This window comes from Nelumbo nucifera, chromosome 6 (genome assembly GCF_055504915.1).
Source record: "Nelumbo nucifera cultivar China Antique chromosome 6, China Antique-T2T, whole genome shotgun sequence".
In the NCBI taxonomy this organism is placed as follows: Eukaryota; Viridiplantae; Streptophyta; class Magnoliopsida; order Proteales; family Nelumbonaceae; genus Nelumbo; species Nelumbo nucifera.
In genome coordinates, this window is record NC_142654.1 from 57403817 (window position 1) to 57429650 (window position 25834).

Sequence of the window (25834 nt, forward strand, 5' to 3'; positions counted from 1 at the left end):
ATCAACAGTTTTTGAAGAAATTCTGGTTTTGGGAAAAACCGAAACTTGTCACCTGACCGGCTCCCAGTTTTTCCGGTCCAATCATCCAGTCCAGTCCGGTTTTGAAAACCATGCAAAATAGAAATATCAGTCAAAATTACGAGGGATGAGCTCTGAAGGGCATGCTCTAGACTCTGGAGCCACTATGGATGTTAGCATGTTGGGAATTCGACCAAAGTTTTTTTTTTAATATGGTTAACAATCGAAAACTGTCTGTTTATTTGATAAATAACAAATTAACCATCCAGAACTTCCATAGTTAGAAACAGTGAATTGAAAAAAAAATAAATAAATAAATAAAAAGGAGTACTTTGAGGGGGAGGGGCACAAACTTGAGAACTTCAAACAAACTCACTGACCTCAAGAACGAATGGTATATGAAATAGGTCATAAAAGTAATCCCCATTAAACCAAGAGAATAATCTTTAAGAAGGCTCATAATACCGAATTTTGATTCAAACAATTAGATTAAACATGAATTAAGAAAGTTATGTATGCATCACCTGGAATAGCCTGGTTTACTGTAACTTTTCTTGATCATGCATGCATGCATGCAATATCTTTTGCTTTCTTCCTTTTCCCTTTTTTATTCTTTCGAAGGGGGGGCGCACAACTGAAGAAGTCACTCTATGACACCCAGGTATACAATGGTGTCGAAGTTTAGTTTGAAGATGCCCCTACCCAACAATTTTCTATTTGTCCTCATTAGAGTTGAAAGAAGCTCACCCTTGGGGATCATCAAAACCATCTGGCCTAAAAAAGTGAGTTATCTGGAGGTGGCCCATACAAACTCGTCCATGAGAACGGAATGAGCCATCCACCACCCTGCTTGCCTGAAAAAACCAGTAGGACCAATGAGTATGATTAAAATGTTAAGGTATTAACCATTTAATCAAATCTTATTGCCTTTGGACTCCTTTAGTGTCCTTGGATTCCAATGTGGCAGTTTCTTACTTTATGTTCATGCATTAACTGCAAACTTCTTGAAATCCATAGGTGGTGCTCACTAATAAGTTTGATTTTCTTTTTCAAAACAAAAGCAACTGCCACATCAGCAAAATAATATTGTTTTTGCCGATGTGGCAGTTATTCTTGTTCTGAAAAAACAAAATCATACATATTGGCAAGCACACCCCTTAGTGAACCATGACTCACTCTTTTCCATGTCGTCAACCAGTTTATGAGTATACCCCTCAATTGGTGACTACCTCTCGAGTCAAGCATACACGAAACAAGACTGAATGGACAATATAAAACTTCTAAACTAAGGGTGCTTGCCAATATGTATGATTTTGAAATCAAAATCACACATACTGGTGAACACTCCCTAAATCTAAAACACACTCCTAATGCTTGGAGAGGTCATGGCATCAAGCCTCTAAAGTATTCCATCTGAGAAGGTGGCTTTCCAAATGCAAGCATATCAAGGTATAAGTGGGAGACTAATTAAGTGGTTGTCTAGTCATTATCTGATTTCTATTCACAAGGGACACAACTTCACTGTCTTGACAACAAGATCAAATATGATGTGCAGAACTCACCATGGAAATTGGAAATGCTCAGCCCTAGAAGTTTGCATGTTGCCTCTGCCAACTGGAAAGAATCTGGTACGTTATCTCCTTCAGAGCAATAGCATAAGATGCAAGTAACCTTCAGACCTTTAGCCTGATTCCATAACCCAAGAGGCTATCATAAGACAATATTGATCTGAGACATATTACAGTTCTACAAACTATTCGCAGCAGACAGAGACTACAAAATACATGGTTGGCAAGCTATTTATAGCTTAGAAACTTAGGTGGAATTTTGTGGAGCTTTTTTTGGGTGTTATGGGAACAAAAATGCAATATTTTGTCCTCCCGAGGACACCAAAAATGTTCCAGCAGAACATTACTAAATGCCACCTTAATATCTAGAAGTTATCTTTCAAGAGGATAATTGTACACACGATAAACCAGAAATGGGGTTCAGGGCACATTGAATATATTGTTTTTCAATAATCTAATAAATGTTATTGTCATCCATCGAAAAATATATGTAACATGCTTATGTATGTGGTGTGTGTGTGTGTGTGTGAATTTGTATATAACCATAAATAGATCTTTATATGCATATAAACAGGATCAGGTTAGATGGGGGGCTAGGTTCAATTAGAGGCTTCCCAAGTTTTTTGTAATAAAAATAAAAATTTGTTGGGCTCCAAAACATACCTTGAAACAAGAGAAGAGTGCAGCAAATGGCAAACTTGGGTAGTAATCTTCGTCAATCAATTCATCTTCAGAAGGCCAATTTCCTTCATCAATGAACTTTCCCTCAGCTAGATCATTGAGAAACTCCCATTTCCTTTCAGTAGGGTTGTATTCCTGCAGTCTCTTCCATCCCATCTTTTCACAGTGATCATCTGTTCCATCCTTGTGGGTACTTGAGAGATAAAATATTTGCATTTCACTGAAACGACAACCAAAGTTTTTTTTATGGACAAACTGAAAAACAAAAATCACCAGCAAGACAAACACAAACCTGAAGGTTAAGATAATCATGAATTCTTGAGACTAACCTTGACATGTCAATTCTCTTCCTCCTTCCAGCATCCAAGCTAGAAAGCACAACAACATGGTTCTTCCTACTAGAAATGGCAAAATCAGCCAAACTTTTTGCAAATTCAACCATCTTTCCCTGTTATTATTCATGAGAAGTCAGGCTTCTCTTTCAAGAACTCAAAGCATCAAGACAAGGTACAGAAGATAAAATCATAAAGAAAGGCTCATAACCCTGTGACGATGCTAATTACCCTTTGCTCTTAACCCATGGTAGCTTTACTTTCTACCACATTAATAACAGCTAAATATAGAGCAATAAATTAGACGAAAATCTAAGTGCAGAATTTACAGTCTTGAACATTGGAAAAACTAGGCAAATAACAACTATCTGTTGGTCTATCCGTAGGTGTCATATCCTTTATGAGAGATATTATATCCAATAAAAATTCTGAACAAGTAACACAATCTACACCTGAGAATAGAAGGAAAGTTCATTTATTTGCATGTGGAACTTAGCGTTACAAGAGTAAGACAGAGAGGAACCAAGTGTTAGCTAGCCAGAGGAGAACCAAGTGTTACCTTCTAACAGTGGGTATACACACACACACACACATATAAACTTATGGCATCATATATGCAATTATAAAAATGATAGGGAACAGAATACCTTAACAAGTGGGGACCTTTGTTGGATTAGACTCAAAGCATTAGAAGGAGAATCATATGCTGCAAGACAGAAGCAGAATATTACTCTGTGCTTCTTTCTATGAATAAATATTACTCTATGCTGTCAACCAGATGACTGCAGCAGTTAGAGAAGCACTAGCTTTACAACACTGAACCATGTATTTAATGGCTTGAAATTAAGTTAACCCAACAATAAGATAGCTAAACCAGTATTATGACTTTTAAAGCCAACTGAAACAAGATACATTCTTCTAAAAGAAAACAACCACCATGACTCAGTAAAGATGGTCATATTCACATCATACTGTAGCATATACAGGGAGGTGCAATCTGTCAAGGTACCATTCCTCGACAAGCATGAGAACACCCTGGCTAAGACCCCAGATAATTGAAACCAGCATTAAGTAATGGCCTTTTGGTGCTACCTGTGAGACACATGATAAGACCCATTGAGGAAAGTTTAAAACTTAAACCGAAAATCATAAACATCCTGATTTCTTGCACTATTTTGGACTCTAAGATGAGAAAAATGCATTCAAACTTGTCCTGATGGAAGTAGAATTGTAGAAATAATATCACCAGGATGTACATTGTCATCCAATAAGGAAGACATTTTGGCATCAAATATCCAAGACGGGACCCAATTGAATGGTGGAACACCTTACGCTTAGATTCCTTTTCTATTAAAAGTTACAACTGCAAGATGCGAACATGAATTGTAATTAACATTAAAAGCTCCGGGCAATAAAAACCAAACTCTAATGAAATATATGGAGCCCTTCAAAAAATTGTGGCGTTGGGCTGCAATTATTTGGGCGATATGGAACTATAGAAATTCCCAGGTATTCGAGAACAAACTCAGTTCTACGGATGGCGTAGTAAACAACAAAACTGGCACTCTTTGGACTTGGCTGGTGATGAAATCACTTTTCAGGGCTGTCTCATATTCCCTGTTTCTTAACTTCCATGTTAATTTTGATCATTACGGTTATTTTAGTATAGCCTTTCATGTTACAATTTATAGTGCTGTACAGCCTCTCATTATACTTGGTCACAGTTTTACATTTGATATGTTTTCTTTGATAGTAACAACTTCTATATTTACCTTTCCTTCAGAAATCAGAACATACTAATTTTTTTTTCGAAAATAAAATAATTTCAAAATTAATAGACAGGAAAAAAGAAAAAGTCTGGAATATTCTTGAATAGAAGAACACCTTCAAGGGGCAAAGCAAGATCTCCTCTCGAAGCCGATCCATAGGCATCGTTTCCGACGCAGGGAAGAACGAAGGGGTCATCCAAATAGCCGACTCTGTCTGCTCCCATAGAAGAGACCAAGAGATCTATTGCTAATTGCCCCACGTTCCCAATCGACAATGCAGGCTGAAAATGACGAGAACCATATCAAAGCCCTAACTTTTAACTACATTTGGCATTCTTGAAGAACAAATAACAATAAACCCTAGATTAATGGAACCCTAAAATATCTAGAAAGCATTGGAAACTGGATATACCAGAATAAGAGTGGAACATTCTTCGTGGAGATGTTTCCCTTCTTCGAGTATGAATTCCATATTATCAGTTGTTTAGCGTGAACGGGTTCCTTATTGCGCGCGATCTTACTATATCAATAGTTGTTTCGCGTTTGAGGTATTGCTTCTCCTTGTGCGCCAATGCTTCAGCCTTCAGGAATCAGGAGTCCATCGATCTTCGCCAAAAATCAAAGAAGGAAAAGAATCGACGCAATATCACGAACCCGGATCCGGAAGGATTAACAATTAAAACCAGACGAACCGGTGTCACAACACAAGTCCCAACAGCTGGTGCAGCCGTGCATTGGGAACCTCTCACGTGTCAATTGTTATTCATGCGTCTCTTGAGAGCGTTTAGTTGGTAGCATATCCCTACCCGGTTGGGATTAGAGGGGAGATGACTATCATTGATGTGGTCCAAAGTGCAGCAAATAAGGTTCTACTAACTTGGATGAGAAGGTGAAAGGATGAGTCATGTGTAGACATCTTCATGGGCCGGGTCGGGCTTTTAGTCTTCATAAATAGATTTTGTTAGGCCCGAGCATAAGTCCAGTCTGACCAATAGGCCTATAATATGGGCCTGAGCCCGACCTTAATAAAAAGCTCAAAGTCCGGGCCCAAGCCCGATGCCCAACCTAATAGAAAAAATGATTCATCACCGGTGATTGTGTTCGTCGGTGCTGAGTTCGTGTCTGAAAGAGAGAGAGAGAGGACTCATCGCCGCCACTGGTGCTTGAGTTCGCGTTTGAAATTTGAGAGAGAAGAAGTGAGAACTGAGGAGATGAATGAGAGAGAGAGAGAGAGAGAGAGAGAGAGAAAAGACTCATGTCAGTCTGTTGGAGTTTACTGGTTGCGCGGGTGAGTGTTTGATGGTTCTGTATTTGCCTGAGAGTGTGAGGTTGTGAGTCACTGTGAAAATTGAGAAGAGGTTCGACTAACTGGCTTAGACAAGAAAGAGATGAATGAGAAGAGGGGTTAGGATATTAGGGTTTTTTTATTTAACCTATAGGTAAGGCTGGGTTGGGCTTTTTTAACAAATCCTGAGCTCGGCTCGCAACATAGTCAGATTCGGGCTTTTAGGCCCGAGGTCAAGCCTATGGGCTCAAATGTGTGTTCAAGCCCGTCCGGGGGGCGGGCCGACCCGTCGGGCCACCTAGCCCATGAATAGGTCTAGTCATGAGTAGACCTGTTCATGGGCCGGGCTTTCACTCTTCACTCTGTATTAACAAATTTTTTTAAGGACCGAGCCCAAGCCTGGCCCGACCATCAGGCCTACAACTTGGGCCTGAGCCCGGCCCTCACAAAAGCCTGAAGCCCGGGCCTGGGCCCGAGCTCGAAATTTAGCCCATATTGTTATTACTGCTGAAGCGACTAAATAGAGAGAGAGAGAGAGAGTGTGTGAGAGAGAGAAATTATAAAGAAAAAAATGTATATATTAAATTATAAATATATATTTCAATAAATATTATATTATTTATATATTTTATATAATATATAAGATACATATTATGTATTTTATAAAATATATAATACTGAGTCGGGCTGGACCATGCTCAGCTTGGGCCAGGCTTTTTTGACAAATTCTGAGTCCGGCCCATAACACAGTTGGACTTATTGTGTTAGGCCCGAGGTCAGGCCCGCGGGCCTAATTACATGACCAAGCTCGACTGGGGTGCGGGTCGGGCCATCGGACTACCCGGCCCATGAATAAGTCTAGTCATGAGGTAGTGCACTAAGTAGAAACCTGCAACCAAATACAATCAAAGGTGTTAAGGAAGAGGTCCCCGGGTAAGACATTTCGATGTTCAAGTCAATAAAATATGAAAAGGTTGATCGAACCAAGCTATTGGCAATGAATTGGTCTTAGCCGAAACATTGAGGAGAATAGGGGAACAGAAGGGAGGTTAGAGAGACCAAGGGTTGAAGAGAGATACCTCGATGAAAGTGCTTTTAAATAGTCGAGTGTTGTGGTGCATTCGGTCACATTCTTTGTAGAGATCCCAACGCTCAAACAAGTAGACCGGCGATCGAGGTCTTCGGACAATTTCATGATCTTTGACACATGTGCTTATCGACAACATAGAACTGTTGCGACGTGTGACAGGATATCCAACTAACATGGCCAAAGACATCAATCAATCCCGAAATACGACGGCAATGGTGCGACCCTAACAATGCACACTCTCATTGGTCGAGTTTCAATCAGCTATCAATACATGATGCCAACAACGTTCCAACCACCCGTTGCAGCCGTATATGCGGATATAGTTCTCAATGTACGGCTGCAATGGTTAGTTGGAATAGTATTGGAAGCGTTTTGTTAGTAGCATATCCCTAACTGGACTATTCGACTATCCGGGTTGAATTGACCCACTCCATCCGGGTTGAATTGATCCACTCCATCCCTAACTGGACCTAAGGGTTAATACCTCACACAGTCGCACTGCCTAGCTCTTCCTTTTCTGTTGTGAAACTGTCAAAAACCCTACTCGCCAGTTGCAGCAACTCTCTCGCCTCAATTACACACATAGTGAAGCAAAGGAAAACAAAAAAAGACAACTGAGCAAAGCTTGGAATCGATGTCGGAAAGGGATGACGACTCCTCCGATGCGCCCGAGGAGTTCACCTCCGAGCAGGTTTGTCCGGCTTCCCACTGTCTCTATGAAATTCTATCTTGTTATTAATTTCTGTTTTTATCAGAGTATATATGTATGCACGGAAAATCTTTTGTTTTTCGATAAAGTTTGGTAAGTTTCTTCTCTTAACCGAGGTCTTAAGTATGCAATCTTCTTTCCAATACAGGGCATTAAACAGGATGAAGAGATCAGAAAAGTCCAGAGGGAAAACAAAACCAGGTATTACGATAGTTGCTCCTGTTGTCTTTTTGGATGCTTTTATTTTCCTGCTTATGCTTTGGTTTATCATTTTGGATTCTGTTGACTTGAATTTTATGGTCTAGCTATTTTTAACGATATTCCGTTGGACATCGATATAGAAACTTTTAGTATTTAATAAAGTCTCTCCTGAATGCAGCTATTAGGAACGATGAGATGTTGCTTCGAGTCTGTGGATGAGCGGTTTAAATGAACCTGATAACATAATAATCTCATCATCCTTTTGAAGCTGTTATAACCTTACATGTTATATCTCTATCCCCGTTTACAACTACACTTTTTTTAGGTTTATTACCTTCCAATTGGCATCGTTCTAGTATCAGAGTACAGAAGAGATGGAAGTTGAAATTAATGCGGTATATTGTGCACCTAGTGTCATACAGTCTCCATGCATTGATTGGACCGTCTTGAAAGAGTACAACAACAAGGTTTAGATGCTTGTGGGATGATGATGAGGTTAGATGCAATGAAAAATCGAAGGTAGTGCAAAGTTATGGATGGGTTTGAAGATATCGATAGCCTACTTATTGGTAATGTTGCTTTGACAAGATCCAAGAAAAGGGAAGCTGTGCTAATGGTATTAATGAATAAAGTAATGATCCATGGTGAAAAGAAAGAAAGGTTGGATCACTGCATAATGCCATATCTACATACCCCAAAGATTAACTGTTTTCTTTAATTTTTGATACACAATAACCTCTAACTTATAATTAGGATTTGCTTTTTCCCTAGCAGACAGATTCATAGAGGTGAAACATGATAGTAATGGTTTGTGGTTTCCCTTCATCAGAAATTTAGGTGGTTCAAACCTGCCTAGTACTAAATCTTAGGGTCTTTTGTTTCTGAATTAAGCCTACATTCTCTTAATGGGTTTTCAAATTGTCAAGTAATTAGTCATTGAAGGCAACTCTGCTAATGCTATCCAATGGTAGGGGTGCTCATAAAAAACCGAAAAACTGAACCAATCGGTTCTGGTTCAGTTTGGTATTTTTGAAAAACTGAAGGACCAGTTCAGTTTTTGGTTAGCGTAAAAAAAACCCACTAACCAAAACCGGTAGTATCGGTTCAGTTTAAGAAATAGCCCACAGTTCAGTGGAGCACCCCTATTCAATGGTGCCAATAATTAGGCAATAATTCCATTCATTAAAAAATGGTTAGGCAATGGCTCCTGATGCCTAACACATGGGAAAGAATGTACTCAGAAAGAAAATACATGGGAAAACATTGCAAGTTTGATGTTTGGGCTAGATGGTGTCCTTGGGAGATGAATAAAATGCTTATAATCTTGCAAATTAGGGAACATGGAGGACGTGAAGCATTTCACTACTTGGAGGTGTGAGGCATAGTTCAGACTTCAGAATGTAAGAAACGTAAACTTCCTTAAGAGGAGGGAGATGAGGAGGAAGGAGGGGGAGGGGGAAGAAGAGGAAGGAGGATCTCATTTTTCTTTATTTTTAATAAAAATCTTTTATATTAAGAAGAATGAAGAATGAAGATGCATAACACTAGTTGAAAGGGGTTGGGCTTCGCTACCCAGCCAAGGGGATCCAAGGCTGGAGCCCCGACCCACTTTCTTTTCCCTTCTCTTTCCTTCCCTTTCCTTTCCTTTTGTTTTATTTGTTTTCTCTTTTTTTCTTCTCTTTCTACTTTTATTTTTCTCTCCCTTTCCTTTCTTTTCTCTTTTTTTTTTGTCTTTTTGTATGAGGTGTGTGTGAGGTGCATGAGGCATATGGCTCTAGCACACCTCATGAAAAAGGCATATGAAGCGTACACCTCTTGTACCTAAGGCATACGCCTTAGAGGTATCAATGCCAATGCCTATGGCATATGCCTTAGGGCATTTTGGGGGCACCTCGCCACGCCTCCCATGCCTTTTAAAACACTGATACTGATAATGGAGAGGGCACTTGAGTGTAATGGGTAAATGGTTAAAACCTTAGTTTTGTTGATCAAAAAAATAATAGAGAGGAGACCTCCATGCACAATTTTGATGTTTTGCTCTTAATTATGAGTTTTCTTAATCATCCTTGATTTTCTCCACTCAAAATAATTAGAACAAATTTCTCTATCTCTATTGTCCAATTGGTCCTTCTGAATGTGTCTTAGCTGCTTAAGTCTAAGTCCTTGTGAATCTGTAAGTTGGCGTTTTTTCTTTCCTGGCTAAGCCTCCACTGGCCAGGAAGCTGTTGTATCCTTTTTTCTCTTATTCAATAAAATTTTTACCTTACCTTTCAAAAAAGAAAAAATATCCAATTGGTCCTTCTAATCTGATCCCATATACAAATCTAATTTTTTTTAACAATATATACAAACCTAATTTTACTATCAATTCTAGGTCTAGAGCTTTAAGTAAAATCACCTAAGGTGACATCATATTCCTCCATGTTGACATTCTTGAACTAGTTTATTTATCCATTTGTTTGTTTTGATAGATGAAGAGAATTTATAAGAAAAGTGAGGAGAGATTTCAGTGTAAAATCCAGAGGGGATGTCAAAAGAGAAACAAGCCAGAATTCCCATAGGATAAAAACATAGCCAGTCAGCATATCCAATCATAAAATATGTTCTACATGTTCCAAGAAGCTGCTTCAAATGCAGTCATCCCCCTTCCCTCACTCTCCCCTCCCCCATTTCTCACTCTCACACACACATAATATTAAATGCAGCAACTGGAAAGGTGACAAGGTTATCTTTAGGGAAGACCTTTAGTTGAGCTATCTTTTAAATTTCTAGTCTGCATTTTCTTTTGAAATGTCAACTAATATCTATATGTAAAAGATGGTTGTTCTTTCTTTATATATTTCCCATCACATGGAAAATACTTCATGTTCTTATCCCATCAAGCCAATTTCATCTCTTATACCAACCTGAACATGTGGGAAGATTTCATTTGATGTGCCTATCTTCCAATTAAGTGGAGAGGGAGGATGGTCCTTTGCTGCTAGATTTACTTGGAGCTCCCATATACCTTAGTCTTTTTCATATGGATTACTCTTTGGGTTATTGGGTAAGATCATCATATAGAAATATCTTTTTTTTTTCGTTGGTTAATGAAAACATATAGAAATATATTTTCAATATTCAAATGTGTGCTCTATGTGTGGGAAGAAGGAAGAATTGGTATCCATTTTATTCCATTGCCCCTTCGTCCTCAAGGTGAGGTATTGCCACATCGCGTTTTAGAGAAATCTGGTATTCGTTAATCCTGTGGTTAGAGTTGAAAAGGGTGAAGGAAGTTTGCTGGATATTGTAGTGGGGCTTCATAGTTTCTCGGTCCTCTGATTTTGTGTTTGAATGGGACTGAATAATTTCAGATCTCTTTCTCTTTGTGGCCTATCTTTAGGGCTGATCCCTTTCTATATTGTATGGACACTTAAAAATGGTTGTTGTACATGCATCAGACACTTGCACTAAGGGGACTTTTCTCTTTGTCATATCTGTAATATGTAGAAGCCGACCCCTTATAGTTGGGATAAAGCTTAGATGATGATGGCACCTGTAATATGTGATGAAACAATCTTAAATTCTCATGGTAAATTTGTAATACTTGATGTGTTTTCTTAGAGTTATTTGCATTGGTTTATGAATATCTGTTTAATTTTTATTTTTTTTTAACAATTATCCTATATCCTATTATTTATACAACATAAAAGTATACTTCAAAAATGTAACTTGAAACTAAGGGCCTGTTTGTTTTCTCTTAACTCTTATCTCTTAATAGGAATCTTTTAACTTTAAGAGAAAAACAGTTGTTCGTTTCCTCTTATCTCTTATCTCTTAAAGTGCAGTCATACATTTTTTTTGTTTTCCAATGATACCCCCCAAAAGACAAACAAAAACTCTCATATATGGGCTCAAAATGGATATTTGATAATTTTCAGAATTCAGAACAACATTCTTTGCATTCAGAGTTCAGAGGAAAGAAAAGTTCACCAATACCAATATACCTTTTAATTAGACCTGTTCATGGGCCAGGCTCGGGCTGGGCTTTCACTCTGTATTAATAAATTTTTCTAAGGACCGAGCCCGAGCCCAAGCCTGAGCCCGGCCCAACCATCGGGCCTACAACTTGGGCCTAAGCCCGACTCTCATAAAAAGCCCGAAGCCCGGGCCTGGGCCCGAGCCAGAAATTTAGCCCATGCTGTTACTACTGCTAAAGCGACTGAAGAGAGAGAGAGAGAGAGAGAGAGAGAGAAATTATAAAGAAAAAAATAAAAAATGTATATATTAAATTATAAATATTATATTATTTATATATTTTATATAATATATAAAATACATATTATGTATTTTATAAAATATATAATGCTAAGTCGGGTCAGGCCGGGCTTTTTTGACAAATTCTGAGCCCGGCCCGAAACACAGTCGGGCTTATTGTGTTAGGCCCGCGGGCCTAATTACATGACCAAGCCCGACCGGGGTGCGGGCCGGGCCATCGGGCTACCCGACCCATGAACAGGTCTACTCTTAATGTAATTATTGCACTTTCGGATGTTAGACTTCAGAGCAAACGAACAGGCCCTAAAATATAGCAGCTGAGCCCCTAAATCCTATTCCCAAGTCCTATACCTCTGCCGTGTAACATATGTTCCTTTACAATGACTGGTTATACTTTGTAATTCTGCATAGGCAGCTTCCTCCTTTTTCTTTCAATTCATCATCATCCAAGCCTTATCCCAACTGTATGGGGTTGTTAACATATAGTTGCTGACCATCTCCTGTTCACGTTTTCTTTCAATTGATACAGTGAATTCTTAAAAGGGGGAAAGTGGTTACCTCAGCTCGCTCCCCTATCTCCTGTTCTGTTTTTCTTTATTTTCTCTATTTTTCAATTTTATTGGTGTTTCTAAATTCTACCAAGCAAAGCAGTTCTTGTTTTATTTATTTTTATCAGCAGCAAGCAGTTCATTTTTAGCCTTGTGTTTTTCTTCTCCATTTTAACACATTGAGAACATGTATAGAGGATAGTTAAATTGCTCATTGTTGTTGGTGGCTTAGTGGGGTCTGTAATTGTTTACCTTATAGAAAATAGGTCAATAGATCTTTGATCAGAATCCACCAGTGGGATCACCTTCACCACCTATTGTACAAAGGCCTTGAAGGGGAGGCTGTATTGAATGCACTTTCGGGCATTGGGAGCTAAGGTCTTCTATTCGGATTTTCTTTTATTTTCTTTCTTCCTAGTAGTACAACTACCTTTGCAGTATTATCTCAGAGGCAGTTCATGTGAAATTGGATTTTCTTTTTCCTTTTTTTTTGTTTTTTAATTAGCAACTTGGTAGGAGGGATGGGAGAAACATATTCTTTTGGATTTTCCAAGGAGATTACTTTCTTTTTTTTTTTGTTCTTTTTGATCAGCAACACAGAATTGATTTCATTAATAAAAAACAGGCATGAATACAACAAGAGGTTGTGAAAAAAGGAAAAACACAGCTATAGAAAGCTGACTCAACCCAGATATTACAATTGAGTTCTTTGTACCCCTTGCTTAGCTAGACCATCTGCCAAGCTGTTGGCAGTTCTTCTCACCCACTTAAACTCTGATTGTCATGTCCTTTGATAACCATTTAAATCACCTGAAATCATTCCTGAGGTGCCATGTCACTCCCTCCCCTTTCTTCAGCCATTTCACAACGGTTCTCAAATCACCCTCAATGGCTAGACTATCAATGCCCAACTCCTTTGCCTTCTCGACCCTTTATACTGCAGCTAACAGTTATCTTAAGAGGACTAAACTATCAAGGAGATTACTTTCTTGATATAAATACAATTCTCTCCTTTTAATTATCGAAAAAGGAGGGATTAATTTTGGTTAGCTTAGATTTCAGGATGGTTCTTTTAAGAGGAGATTTGGGGGTTTGGAGAGCGATGCCTAGGTACCAAGGGAGAAAGTGGATGACACATTCACTTTGATGATAGCAGCCTCAGTAACCTGGGCCTTCTGCTATTGGAGGAGTCTTTAGGAATGCAGAGGGCCAGAATTGTTGCCATGTTCTCTGGTCCAATTGGAGTGGGGAATGCGGTTAATGCAGAGGTTCAAGCAGTTCTACAGGGAGCAGAGATTGCTAAGGAGCTGAACTTTGGGAGGTTGCTGATTGAACGTGATTCTAAACTAGTAGTTGGATGGTTGAAGGAGCCAGAGACGGTAGCTTGGTCCTTTAGGGGGATAGGGATCACTTATTATGGGCTCAATTGTAAGCTTGTTTTGCCTTTGAGGCTGCAACTCGTGCCTCTTTATGGATATTTAATGTTGTATTATGTAACAGTTCTTATTTAATCTTTGATAAAATAATTTTCATTACTCAAAAAAAGTGGATGACACATTTATTTACAGATAACTAGTTCTTACCAAGTTCTGGCATATGATATTTGAACAGGTTACCATTAGCTACAGATGATGAGCAGGAAATTGTGTCTAGGTGGAATTTATGTTAATTTCCATTGACCAGTAGGTTGCTTGAGAAGGTTATGCAGTGCACAGGTTGATTTTCTCAAGCACCTTGTTTTCCTCTTGTTTTGTTGCAAAGAAATGTTCAAAAAAAAGAGAAGAATATAAAGGAAAGAAATGTTCATATTGCAACCCTGAAGCATCTTTTGAATGGGCAGGTGGTGCTTATAAGATAAAATCAATATTCTCTTCAGTGTCGTTGTTGGTTTTTGCGAGGTGAGAGAACAAAGCATTAAATAGACAAGATGAGGAAGAGAAGATATCATTGAAATCAGAAATCATTTGGGATTTTTCTGTGGTAGTCAAAGAATAACCTATGGAAGCTCAAAGAATCAAGTAAAAGCTTCCCCCTTTCGGGGATATTCTAATCAGATTGGCCCTTTAGCAAAGTTTACCTCGTTAACCAAGTCATCTGCATAGTTTTCAAGGCACCATGGCAAGGCTAGGCGACAGGGGGGCGCCTTGTCGCCTAGGCACCCGCCTAGGCGATGGATTTCTTTTACGTAAAACCATATATCCTAGGGTAGTTCCCTAGGTTTCATAATCATCTTTCCTTGATAATTATCCATAATTTTCATAAGAGAATTATAAATTTCATGTTTAAGTCTAGAAAATCAACATTTTATGAGAAGAAAAAGAACAAAGGAAAGAAAATTCAAAAAATGTAGGGGCTGAACCCCTACTTTTGTTATAGGAAAAGAAGAAAAGATAAGGTGGAAGAAGAAAATGTGTTGACAGTTGATTAGACAAAATTCTAAGTTCTTCCCTTGCTTACTGGTTCAGGTTTTGAAATCTTTGAGGGTTCAATCAAGGATCAAAATTTTGATACGATACACCCTGTGTCAGGTGTATTGTATGTGTCTTTGGGATAGGGGACCCTTTTTTTTAAATAATATATATTTAAAGATGAAATTGAAAACCAAAGAAATAGAAAAATAGGGGGAGTGTCATTATAAGCACCGATACACAGAGGTGTATCGATACTTTGAACCATGGGTTCAATACAGCAGTTTGCAATGTTTGTGTTGATTAAACCCTAACAAATAAGAAAATAATAAAAAGAAATTAGTATATAAACACATAAAATGAATATTCTAGTTTAATAATTATAATGTCAAAAATTAAAAGTATATATTTTATAACACAGTGCACAAAACTGCTTGGTGACCAGGTGAGGCAAGCCTCCAAGGGTGCCTTGTCGCCTAGGCGTTGCCTTGACAACTATGGTCATCTGTTTCCCTGGGCATGTGATGCACTTGAAAAGTCTTGACAAGGTAGTGGGGGTGCCACTATTTTCACTGAAAGCCCCACTTTTTAGAAGTAAAGAATTTCTAATTGTAAAGGGTTCCACATGATTATTACTTTCCTCGAGTCTTATTTTCATGTTTCTAGAGCATAAGACTTTGCTTTCTTTTTTTATCATTAAATTTGTATTTCGTTATTATAAAAATATAAATTTGTATTTAATGTAACTTCTAATCTGAAAATAGTATGTGCATAGATATTCTATTTGTGTAATGTCTTGTTTGGTTGTTCCTTTATTCTCTGATCTGAATTAGCCTCCACTTTCTTTCTAGAATTGCTCGAGAAGGCAAAGAACGTCGGAGGAAGTGGGCCCAAAGGAGAACTCAACAACTAGCAGAAGTTGATGAAACCGTAGAAGATGCAACAGAATCTGAACCACTTCAGGAGGTCCAGGATACTGTTGGAATGCTTCCAAACAACATTGTTAATCTGCTTGCAGCTCGTGAGAAGTATGCTACTCTGTGTTTGTATTTGTGTGTGTGTGTGTGCAGACATGCATGTGTGTGTGCGTGTAAGGCTATCATATATATGGAAGAGCATCTCCAACATCAGTTCCTTGTGCAGGAAAGTCTTCCTATCAGATTCTGATGAAGAGAAGCTCGAGGGAAAAGTTACCCCAAAAAAGAAAAAGCCAAAAGGCTCTGGGTAAAAAACCTTTTTCTGTGCTCTTGCTTTTCTATATTGGGTCTTTGACAATTCTGTAATTGATCTTAGATCATCTTCTATCGAAAATGATTTGCAGGCCAGAACCTGTGATATTGAAGGACATACCACCTGCTCAATGCTTGCAAAACTCCTTGGAATTCTTGAAACAAAGGAAAATGCAGGTTTCAAGATCATCTGCGGTTTTAAACAACTCTAACCAAGCATTACGCCTCCTATCAACATGCGGTTTGCTAAACAAGAAGTGAAAGTGCTAAGTTTTTTTTATTATTTTTTATTGTTAGTCATAGCACGACACTCTTCTTCTTCCTTGAAGCGCAGCTATATTTGCAATGCTAACGTTGCTTCTCATATTTTCAAGTAGTGTTGGTGATCAGGAAAAAGTGGGAATGATTTTGAAGTAGAGACCAAAAAGAGATTAAGGCTATGGGGTGGTTTCAAATTTCAATATTCTGTTAATTTTGATTCCCGATATGTATCATCATCGTGTAATCACACTTGTATCGTGGTGGTATTGCTTGTTTGCCTATTAATTGCCATTTAGAAAGATTTGGGAGAGAAGGCTCTTTTAAAATAATGAATATTAGAGGAGGTTTCTTCTTACAGGTTCTGGATCCACTTGTATATCTATACCTTGATTCAAGTGAAATTAGTTAAATGTATTATCTTGGGTTCAGACAGATGCAAAGTGGTTTCCAACAAAGACATTTCACAAGACAATTTAATGGATTGAAGTGTTAAAGTTTCCAATTTTCAATTACTTCATAGGCTCACCATTATGTTAGTATTCATGTGTGAAATCCACCAATTGCTAAAATGAAGAATTGAGCTCAAAACTCAGAAGCCTGAGATTCCCATCTCATAATGGAGTTGTAAGGCCTTCCCATATGAAATGGGCACTCTGCAAACCATGGTTTTTAAAAACGAACCGGTGACCGAACCGGTCAGGGGTCTGTTTACCGGTTTGAATGGTCTGACTGTTCAATCCGAACAGCTGGCCCGTTCTGATGAAAAAAATAAAAAAATAAAAAAACTGTCAAAACCGCTCGAACGGTTTTGGAGGAAAGCGGAATCGGTCAGGTGACTGGTTCCTGGTTTTTCCGGTCTGGTCCGGTCCGGTTTTGAAAACAGTGCTGCAAACATCTGAGACCCTAAAACTCTAGCAGTGCTTAAGGCAAGATTCTCACTCAGATCACAACAATGCAACTTGATCTTTTGAATTGTAATTAAGCATATATCTAGAGATTGTTTGAGTCTTAGCAACTTTTTAAATATTCTATAAACTTGCTTTAAATTCTTTTAATATAACACCAGGTTCAAAGTATTAATATGCCGAATTGGGTGTCTCGGACCTTTTATTAACACATTTATTTTTTAGTTTCTTTCAAACATATTCAGGGGTCGGTAAAAGCCTTGTTACCCCTGAAACCCTGATTATGACAAGTATGTGACAAAATTTTGAACTTTTGATATAACACTACTGCCTTGTTTTCTTTTCGACAAAACAAGTCGCTTACGCAGGTAAATACACTTCGGATGGTAAATATTTCTGAAACATGGAGTGTGAATCAAACCCCTGTTTGAACTGAAATTGAGATATTGATGCAAGTTCTTTCCTTTTGAATCAGATATATTCATATCTGAAAGAGGTTGATAATAAGTTCTTTCAAAATTGACTATTTGGGGTAAGTGTTTTTTAGGAAAGACTTACCCCCATAAGTGCATTTATCCATATTCTTTTATTTCCCATGTAAATAAGACAGTGACAATCTTAGTTATAAAAGTTTCATTACTAAAAGGAGTATTTTTGCCCTATCCAATTATTAGCAATTTTCCCCTAAATGAGAAAAGTTAATTTATTCACCTAGGAGAGGAGTACCACTTATCCAGGTAAGTGATACCCAAGAAAATAAACTTTCACTGATCTTCACATAAAACTGAAAAATAAATATGAGTTTCTTGGTCAATTCCCCCCTCTCAAAATCCAAAAAAAGCACCCTACAAATTACTGCCTGGCGGATCACGTAATACGTACAACGACAACAAGTAATTTCAACCACTTTTCTCACCGCTAATTAAAAATGGTACCAACTTCTAGTTTACTTTCATATGCTTGTCCGAAGTTTATGCTCTAAGCACTGAAATGCTTAATTAACAGACATGAACTTTCTGAATGTTCAATTTCAATAAATGGGGCCAGGGTCGGTAGTGTAAACGGTACTTTATAATATTATCTCACAAAGTAGGGTATTGTTTTTCCTATGTAAGCATTCCAAATAGAGTCGTATATTTCAAATAGTTAATTTGTATTATTGATTCGGTAGTTGGGTAATCTGGTTATGTTCTTTGGTCGTTCTTTTGTCATTTGTGAATCTTATGAAGTGTTCTATTTCTTCTTTTATTAATCTATCCCCAAATTATTACTTTATTTTCGTTGGATAGGCCAGTAAGTGTCACTATTCTTTAATAAGCATTTACTTTTGAGTGGGAAAATGTTTCATGATCACCTCAGTTTAAGAGGAACAATACTTCGTGACAAGAAGCATCCACCCTGGCGTGGATGGAATTAGGGGTGTATGTGAATCCATTACAAATTGATCAGCTCTAATCCAATGAATATTTTGGATCGGTTTAATTTAATGTCTGGACCATCCAATCTGTTTAAATTTGTTTTAGTTTAGATCGGTTTCAATTCAACTCCATTCATTGACACTTGTACTCTTATCTTATATCAATGGACCAGATATCGGCTTAATCCAACACAATCCAATATAAATTCATTACAATGGATCAGATCCAATCCATTGCAATAAATACTTTGGATCACTAAGTCTGGATTGGTCCAATTCAATCCATCTAAATTAATTTTGATTTGGATGGGGTCCAATCCAAAACCGATCCATTGACACCCTTAGATGGAATGGAAGTCTTGCTTTATCCAAGTGGGAAAATGTCTCTAAGCATTAACAGCTTTTGGAATTAATTGATGCAGTTTTCTTGAAAAAACGGTGCTATGTCACTCTAAAATCTGTTTTCCACACAATGTCTCATATTTGGTTATGCATTTTTTCGAAAAACACTTTCTCAGACCAAGTCTTAAAAATCAGGAAAGGTATGGCGTGAGAAATCAGTATTGGCTCCAAGTGGCGTTGAGATTGAAGAACTCTGTCAGCTCAACCATTGAACACAGCTCAGAGATAGACTTCTTTGTGCGCTCAGCCATTCGTGTCTATGTATACAGTTGGACTGACATGTTTTCATCTCCTCTGTTGATATCAGGGAGGCTTGGAAGCGGAGTAACAGATTCTCTTCCAAATGCTTGTTAGGATTATAAAGCTTATCCTGCAGAATCAAATGTTTCCGATTCCGATTCCTATTCTAATCTGTGTATTAACCAAATATATTAAAGAAACAGATCCATTCTGATTCCAAAAGATTGCGATTGCGATTGTGATTGTGATTGTGATTCTAATTCCATATATAAATCAAACATACCATTGGTAGCAACGGGTTATAACTACATTTTTCATTTTTCTTTCCTCTAAATTCTTGATCTAATATTGCCCATTGAAATACATAGAACAATAAATTAAATGTTTCGCTTGGTTTGTAACTGAAGAATGTTGCGCATGAGCTAGTTAAATTACGGCATAACGAACAATTAATTTAAACTCAAATAGCCTTAATTGCCAAAAAACGCAAATTTTACTACAGAAACAAATAGACAAACCAAACAGCTCACTATCTTGGCAAATTATATATAGCAGCACAGCAGTAGCTCTACATTATCTGTACAAAACTGCGGTTGATTAATTAATTATAGAAGGTACGTTCTCTCTCTCTTCAGAAATCAGAATGAACCCAACCACCCCACTCCCTCCAATTCACATTTCCCGATATGAGATTATCCAAATGGGAAGGGAAACTCCGCTGTGCGCTCCTTCACCGGAATCTGACACAACAAGGCCAATTAACCGATAATGAATAATCCCAAACGGAAAAGATAATCTTTTCGAACTCCAACGTTTCATCACCGCCACTGCAATTGACAGAAGTTGCCCCGGCGACTACAGTGGCTAAGAAACTAACCGACAACTACGGAGCAGAGAAAGCGTCGTCCAGCCACCTCTGCTCGCGGAGGGGGGCATTATCTGCCCCTCCCGAAAAAGGCGAACTTAGGAGCGCATGGAGAGCGTTTTGGACCTTGTTTACGCGCTTGTGATGGCGGATGCGCCGAAGGACGTCGTCTTTGTCCAGGGTTTCGGAGGCGTGAGAGGGTTTTAGATACAGGCGGCTTGTGATGGGGTTTTGGGTTTCAGGGTCTTCTCGATCTCCAGAGTAGTCGATCTTTTCCGACTCTGAGAAAGTCGGATGGGTCTTGGAAGAGACAATGAAATCCATTTATAAAGGAACTGTAGAAATCAAGAGCGAAGTGAAGTGATGAAGGTTAAGAAGGAGGGATGGGTGGTGTTTTTATAGCAGTTTTGCGACCACCATGGATTTCAAGTGGAAGTGGTTTTGCCAAGCGTGAAAGATTTGAGGAAGCTGGTTTTGTTTCTGAAGAATAGAGAAGCGGTTTTGGATTTATTTTGCAAAGGAAGACTTGAAAATGACGAAATTTAGTCACCAATCCACCATTAAAACGACAAGAAACTAGGCTGTCTACTTTTGTACCAGAAATTAAAAAGAAACAATTTAATAAGAGTATGAATTATCCAATTTGCACCAGAAGTGAAGGGAAGGGACCCATCTCGTGAGACATCATCAATCCATCAATCCGACGGTGCTCCTTGTGTCGTACATACACCTCCTGGATTGTAGATTGAATACCAGGCCCTGAGCCAGGTAGCTGTCATTGCTCTTGCAGTTGTTTTGATTAGTTGTTCCTTCCTGTGGGTGGGGACGTGGAACGTGGAGTACCTCCTGATCCTGAGGCTGAGCACAACATATAAGAATAGGACTAAACTCAAGTTGGCTTAAAACGGCAAGTAACAGAGTCAGATAAGAGACCCTGCTGAAAATGATGCACCAAAGACCATCGGAAGGGCTTAAACGCAGTCAGTGTCTCTATTTGCCATGGTTGCTTTGCTCCGTTAGACGGACGGTTTTAAACTCATTATCTTAATAACCAAAGAAATCCAACCCAACCATCACCGTTACATTGTTGTCGCCCTTTTCTTGGGGTGGGTGCAAGGTTCAAAATTTCGTCACGTATATTGCTCTAGCAAGTTTTTGACATGGTACATGGTACCAAATTGAACGTGTCGTATCTATTCCTTGTATCGAGGTCATATTGTATCTGTATCGTTGAGTCCGATACAATACGATTTTACTGTGACGAAAACACAAATAAAACTTCTTTTGAAAGAGGATTTTTAAACCCATTTCAGAAGCCTTATTTCTTTCTCAAACCTTTCAAAAAGCTTTTTAATATTTTTAAAGACTCAAATCTTATAAAAATTTGTCAAAACATTTATAAATTTGTAAGATTCAACAAGTTTTTCAAAATTGTGAAAAAATGAGTGAAACTAAATATGTTTACATTTTCGACCAATGTTAAAAATGATAAGAGGAAAGAAAGTGGTTCCCCCTAGACACCCCCGTCCCCCTTTTCGTTGTAGCCTAATTTATTTTTTTGAGTTAGGGGGTCTTGTTCCGCTTCGGTGTTTGCTTTGACAAAACCCCCCTTTTAACAACTATTATGCATGTTTATTTTTTTTTAATATAAAAGTTTTTTATTAAAGATAAAGAAAAAAAATGAAATCCTCCTTCCTCCATTCTCTTAAGGAAGCTTACGCCTCTTGCATTCTAAACTATGCTTCACACCTTTAGGCAGTGGAATGCCTCTGTGTTTTAAAACATTGATATTTATTTATTTTTTTAAAATAAAATATGCAAAATAATTATTTCATCTATTATGTTTATACAAATTTACATTTCTTAATTTTAATTTAATTTTTAAAATAAAACATGCAAAAAATTACTTGATCTATTATGTCTATAATTAGATAGTATGTTTCTATTCCCAACTTCCCGTTTATTGATTATAATATATTTTTCATAAAACTCACTAAAATGTGTTATTTTTATGCATAAATAGCTCATTTATATCTTATATTTAGTGATATTGATGTTTATTCATGATTTATTAGAGTATTTATAACATTTTTATGTATTTTTTATCTTAAGTTTTTGTGCTGTATCCATGCATATCCTAATGTATCTTGATACGTCTCTTAAATTTACAACCGATACACATAACGTTTCCAATACTTTTAACCTTGGGTGGGTGAAATTAATTAAATTAAATTAATTACAAAAACATAAAAGAAAGGGGAGAAATTTGAAAGCGAGAGGTAGGAGGAATAGGAGATGAAGCGAGGTGCTATAACAAAACAGCGGGCACTTCCGGTAGTTTTGGCCCCAAACAGACGGCGTTTTGAATAATCACCCTCACCCAGTCGGTAGTCGGTGGTACCCACTTGGTTTCTTTCTCTCGATCTGGTCTCTACTGGTCCAGTGGTAGACTGGTAGTCCTACTCCTACTTATTAGGTCGCTGCAGTTCTGTATAAAAGAAATTCAAGTGACCACGTGTCCTATTCAGAATGCTGTGTTGATGGGAGGTTTTCTGCAGCCAGGGCACATGCGGCTCGTGGTTTCCGTACGAAACAAGGGCAGAGAAAGAAAGAAAGAGATGTCAAAACAAAACTGATGATGTATGTGTAAATTCTAATCGCGCGTCAGGCGTCACCATTTCTAAAATCTGTGATCGCTTCTTCTACTTCTTCGGTTATGTCGATCACTGTCATACTATTTGATGAAAAGCAGAGGCAAATGCCAATCCCAGCTCAGAATCTGAGATGAGAGAGATTGCTTATACGAGTGTACAACTGTGCATGTTTATCCATGCAATGCAATCCCTTCTCTCACACCTTTTCTCATTGGTAATGTTTGAAATTTAACAATATCACCTGCCACATCAGCCTACATTTGTACTCTTAGCCCTCGAAGAGGCCATGCCTGGATTTGAAAAATAATTAAAAATTAAACAAAAAACACTTAACAAAATACAAAATAGATAACAAATTAAAAATACTTTTAGAAATTTTATTTCATTTGAATTAAATGAATACAAAATTAAAATATTTAAAAGATAAATTGAAAAAGAAATTACAACGGAATTGGAATAAAATATAAAAATAATATAATAAAATTGAAAACTAAAATTTACATTGGTATTGACTATTGAAAAAAAATCACAAATAACTTTTAAATAAAATTGAAAAACAAAATTTGCAATAATTTTAAAAATGGTGTACAATTATTGAGTAAGAAAACAAAAACATTGGCTTCATTATTTTCTTCAAGTTCCACCACCTCCATCTCCTTGGTCTTGATTTAGATCATCCACTTCTGATGAAAAGATCAGGCAAAGTTTCATGCCCTCCCCAATTTTGTAGTTTGTTTTCAACATCTAGCTAATCATTCAAATATATACACATCTCCAAGCTTTCATTGTTCATGCAACTTCTCTTATCATCCATAACCAATTCTAGAGAAATTATGGACACTAAAGGGGTTAGTAGATCACGTGCCATGGTCGCAAGAAGTGAAAATTTTTTTCATACTCATTCCACCGGGCTAAAATATCAAAATTATTTTCTCAGATTCGAGGGAATCCATTAAATTACTAAAGTTAACTTGTAAATGCAAATTAAGTTTAGTAAAATAAACTTGATGATGAAGTAGCAACAAATTGTTGCCTTTTATTTATTAGTGACTAAACTCTATCTTTTACTACTAAAACTAGTGGTTCCAGTAGTAGGAGTTGTATAAGTTCTCCTATGTCCTAATAATTGAAATTGATGTACATTGTGCATTTTAAATAATAAATTACTAATTCATCTTTTTGTTCCAATTTTACTTTGCATATTTTCATAATAAGATTCAAGTATAATATCTAAACCATTTTTCTAATCCTAAGATCTAATATTATAGTTAAGCAATATAGAGTGGAAATATTTTCCCAATATTTTTAAATTTAATTTTCATTACATTAATAATATTTTGAAATTGTAAATGATTTCTTTATTTTTAAAAACATTTACTAATTATAAATGATTGATTAACTAAAATACAAGAAGTTGCATAATAAACACCCAAAAAAGCATTAGTTGTATCATAAAAAAAAATTGTGAAAAGTCTTTTATACAAATTGTCATTTCCCGATCATCATCAATTACAAAATCTTAGGGCATTTTTCTCATTATAAAAAGTAGTAATAATATCTTTGTATGAGATACAACTCTCTAACATGGAATAGGTGAAATTCTACCTATCTTGAACATCTAATACAAGATTTCTATATTTTTAGACCATGTTTTTGACATAAATATATTGAATCCTTGTTTTCTTTCTCTATGCTTCTAATATATATATATATATATAATGCAATTTCTAATTTTAGAAATGCAAGTAGAGAAGTCAATCCATGCTTTGTCGAATAAAAGGTGTATGTTACTATTTGCACCCTCAAAACTGATATTTATATTTTGAGGAAAAATGACAAGAAAGCCCTCACTTGGGTGCCCAAATACAAACAGATAATGAAAAGACTATAAAAACCCTACCCAAGCATTCTCAACACTCCCCCTCAAGCTAAGCATATCTATCAATAATGCTTAGCTTAATAAGCTTCTTGACAAACTTTGGATGGTAAACACCTTTAGTGAGGCAATCAACTACTCAGTCTTCTAGCCTTACAAAAGGAAGGCAAATCTCTATGCCTTAATATGTTTTGTATAATTATGTTGAATATAATTGTAAGCAATGCTTATGGTTGCTTGATTGTCATAATATAGCATCATTAGATTATCAGTTTGTATGCACATCTCAGTCAATATGGTCTTCAACCAGAATAGTTCAGACACCCCATGAGCCATTACCCTATGTTGAACCTCAACACTAAAATGAATAACAACTGATTGTTTTTCACTTCTTCATGAAACCACATTGATTCCAATTTAAGGCATAATAATCAAATATAGATATTCTATCATCAATGGGCCCAGCCTAATTAGCATCTGTTTAAGCCTCAATTTTTAGGTGGCCATGATTGGAGTACAACATTCCTTTACCAAGACACCCTTTTAGATAAGCTAAAATTCTATGAATTGCTTGCATATGAGAAGTTATGGGTTCATGCATATGTTGGTTAACCACTCCAATAGCATAAGATATGTCAGGTTTGGTCAAATAAAGATACAGGAGATGACCGACCAATCTTTGATATATCCCTGTGTCTGGAACAACTTCTCCTTTAGTAGCACTCAACTTGTGGTTATGATCAATTAGAGTATCTATAAACTTGCACCCCAATTTTCCAACTTCATGGAACAAGTCTAGAACTTCCTTTGTGAAATGAAAGATTCCCTTTTTGGATCTTACAACTTCAATGCCAAGAAAGTATTTGAAATCACCAAGATCTTTAATCTCAAATTCTAAAGCAAGGGAAGATTTTAATTGAGAGATACCTATAATATCATCACCTATCACAACAATGGCATCAACATATACTGTCAATATTGTTATTCTACCATCAATTCTTTTTATAAGCAAGGTATGGTCTGCCTAAAATTAAGAAAATCCAACCTTTAAAATGAAAATTTTAAATTTGTCAAAACAGGCTCTAGGAAACTGCTTGAGCTTATACAAAAACTTCTTCA

The 25834-nt window shown here is 37.1% G+C and overlaps 2 protein-coding genes across 3 annotated transcripts; one reads left to right on the forward strand and one right to left on the reverse strand.

The window, feature by feature from the left end:
- Positions 1 to 394: 394 nt before the first annotated feature.
- On the reverse strand, positions 395 to 5018 carry LOC104601986 (clast3-like protein). The gene is made up of 7 exons (XM_010265514.2): positions 4781 to 5018; positions 4484 to 4649; positions 3247 to 3305; positions 2597 to 2715; positions 2250 to 2487; positions 1581 to 1704; positions 395 to 872 (listed from the first exon to the last, which is right to left on the reverse strand). Exons 1-7 carry the CDS (start codon positions 4838 to 4840, stop codon positions 793 to 795), a joined length of 846 nt encoding a protein of 281 aa, XP_010263816.1. The 5' UTR covers positions 4841 to 5018; the 3' UTR covers positions 395 to 792.
- Positions 5019 to 7232: 2214 nt separating this feature from the next.
- On the forward strand, positions 7233 to 16858 carry LOC104601985 (UDP-N-acetylmuramoyl-L-alanyl-D-glutamate-2, 6-diaminopimelate ligase). Of its 2 annotated transcripts, none has more exons than XM_010265513.3 (5): positions 7233 to 7434; positions 7601 to 7653; positions 15718 to 15894; positions 16010 to 16090; positions 16188 to 16858. In XM_010265513.3, exons 1-5 carry the CDS (start codon positions 7378 to 7380, stop codon positions 16354 to 16356), a joined length of 537 nt encoding a protein of 178 aa, XP_010263815.1. In that variant the 5' UTR covers positions 7233 to 7377; the 3' UTR covers positions 16357 to 16858. The 2 variants fall into 2 exon arrangements, with proteins under 2 accessions (XP_010263815.1, XP_010263814.1); XM_010265512.3 differs by having other exon boundaries at positions 7246 to 7434; positions 15998 to 16090; positions 16188 to 16556.
- The last annotated feature ends 8976 nt before the right edge of the window (positions 16859 to 25834 follow it).

What these genes read in the sequence shown, in the direction of transcription:
- LOC104601986 (XM_010265514.2), bottom strand. Translation starts at nt 4,840, where the DNA reads ATGGAATTCATACTCGAAGAAGGGAAACATCTCCACGAAGAATGTTCC. An exon ending in AAGAGAATTGACATGTCAAG is followed by an intron (nt 2,488 to 2,596) that starts GTTAGTCTCAAG and finishes TTGTCGTTTCAG; the next exon opens with TGAAATGCAAATATTTTATC. An exon ending in CACTCTTCTCTTGTTTCAAG is followed by an intron (nt 1,705 to 2,249) that starts GTATGTTTTGGA and finishes TTATGGAATCAG; the next exon opens with GCTAAAGGTCTGAAGGTTAC.
- LOC104601985 (XM_010265512.3), top strand. Translation starts at nt 7,378, where the DNA reads ATGTCGGAAAGGGATGACGACTCCTCCGATGCGCCCGAGGAGTTCACC. An exon ending in AGGAGTTCACCTCCGAGCAG is followed by an intron (nt 7,435 to 7,600) that starts GTTTGTCCGGCT and finishes TTTCCAATACAG; the next exon opens with GGCATTAAACAGGATGAAGA. An exon ending in CAGAGGGAAAACAAAACCAG is followed by an intron (nt 7,654 to 15,717) that starts GTATTACGATAG and finishes CTTTCTTTCTAG; the next exon opens with AATTGCTCGAGAAGGCAAAG.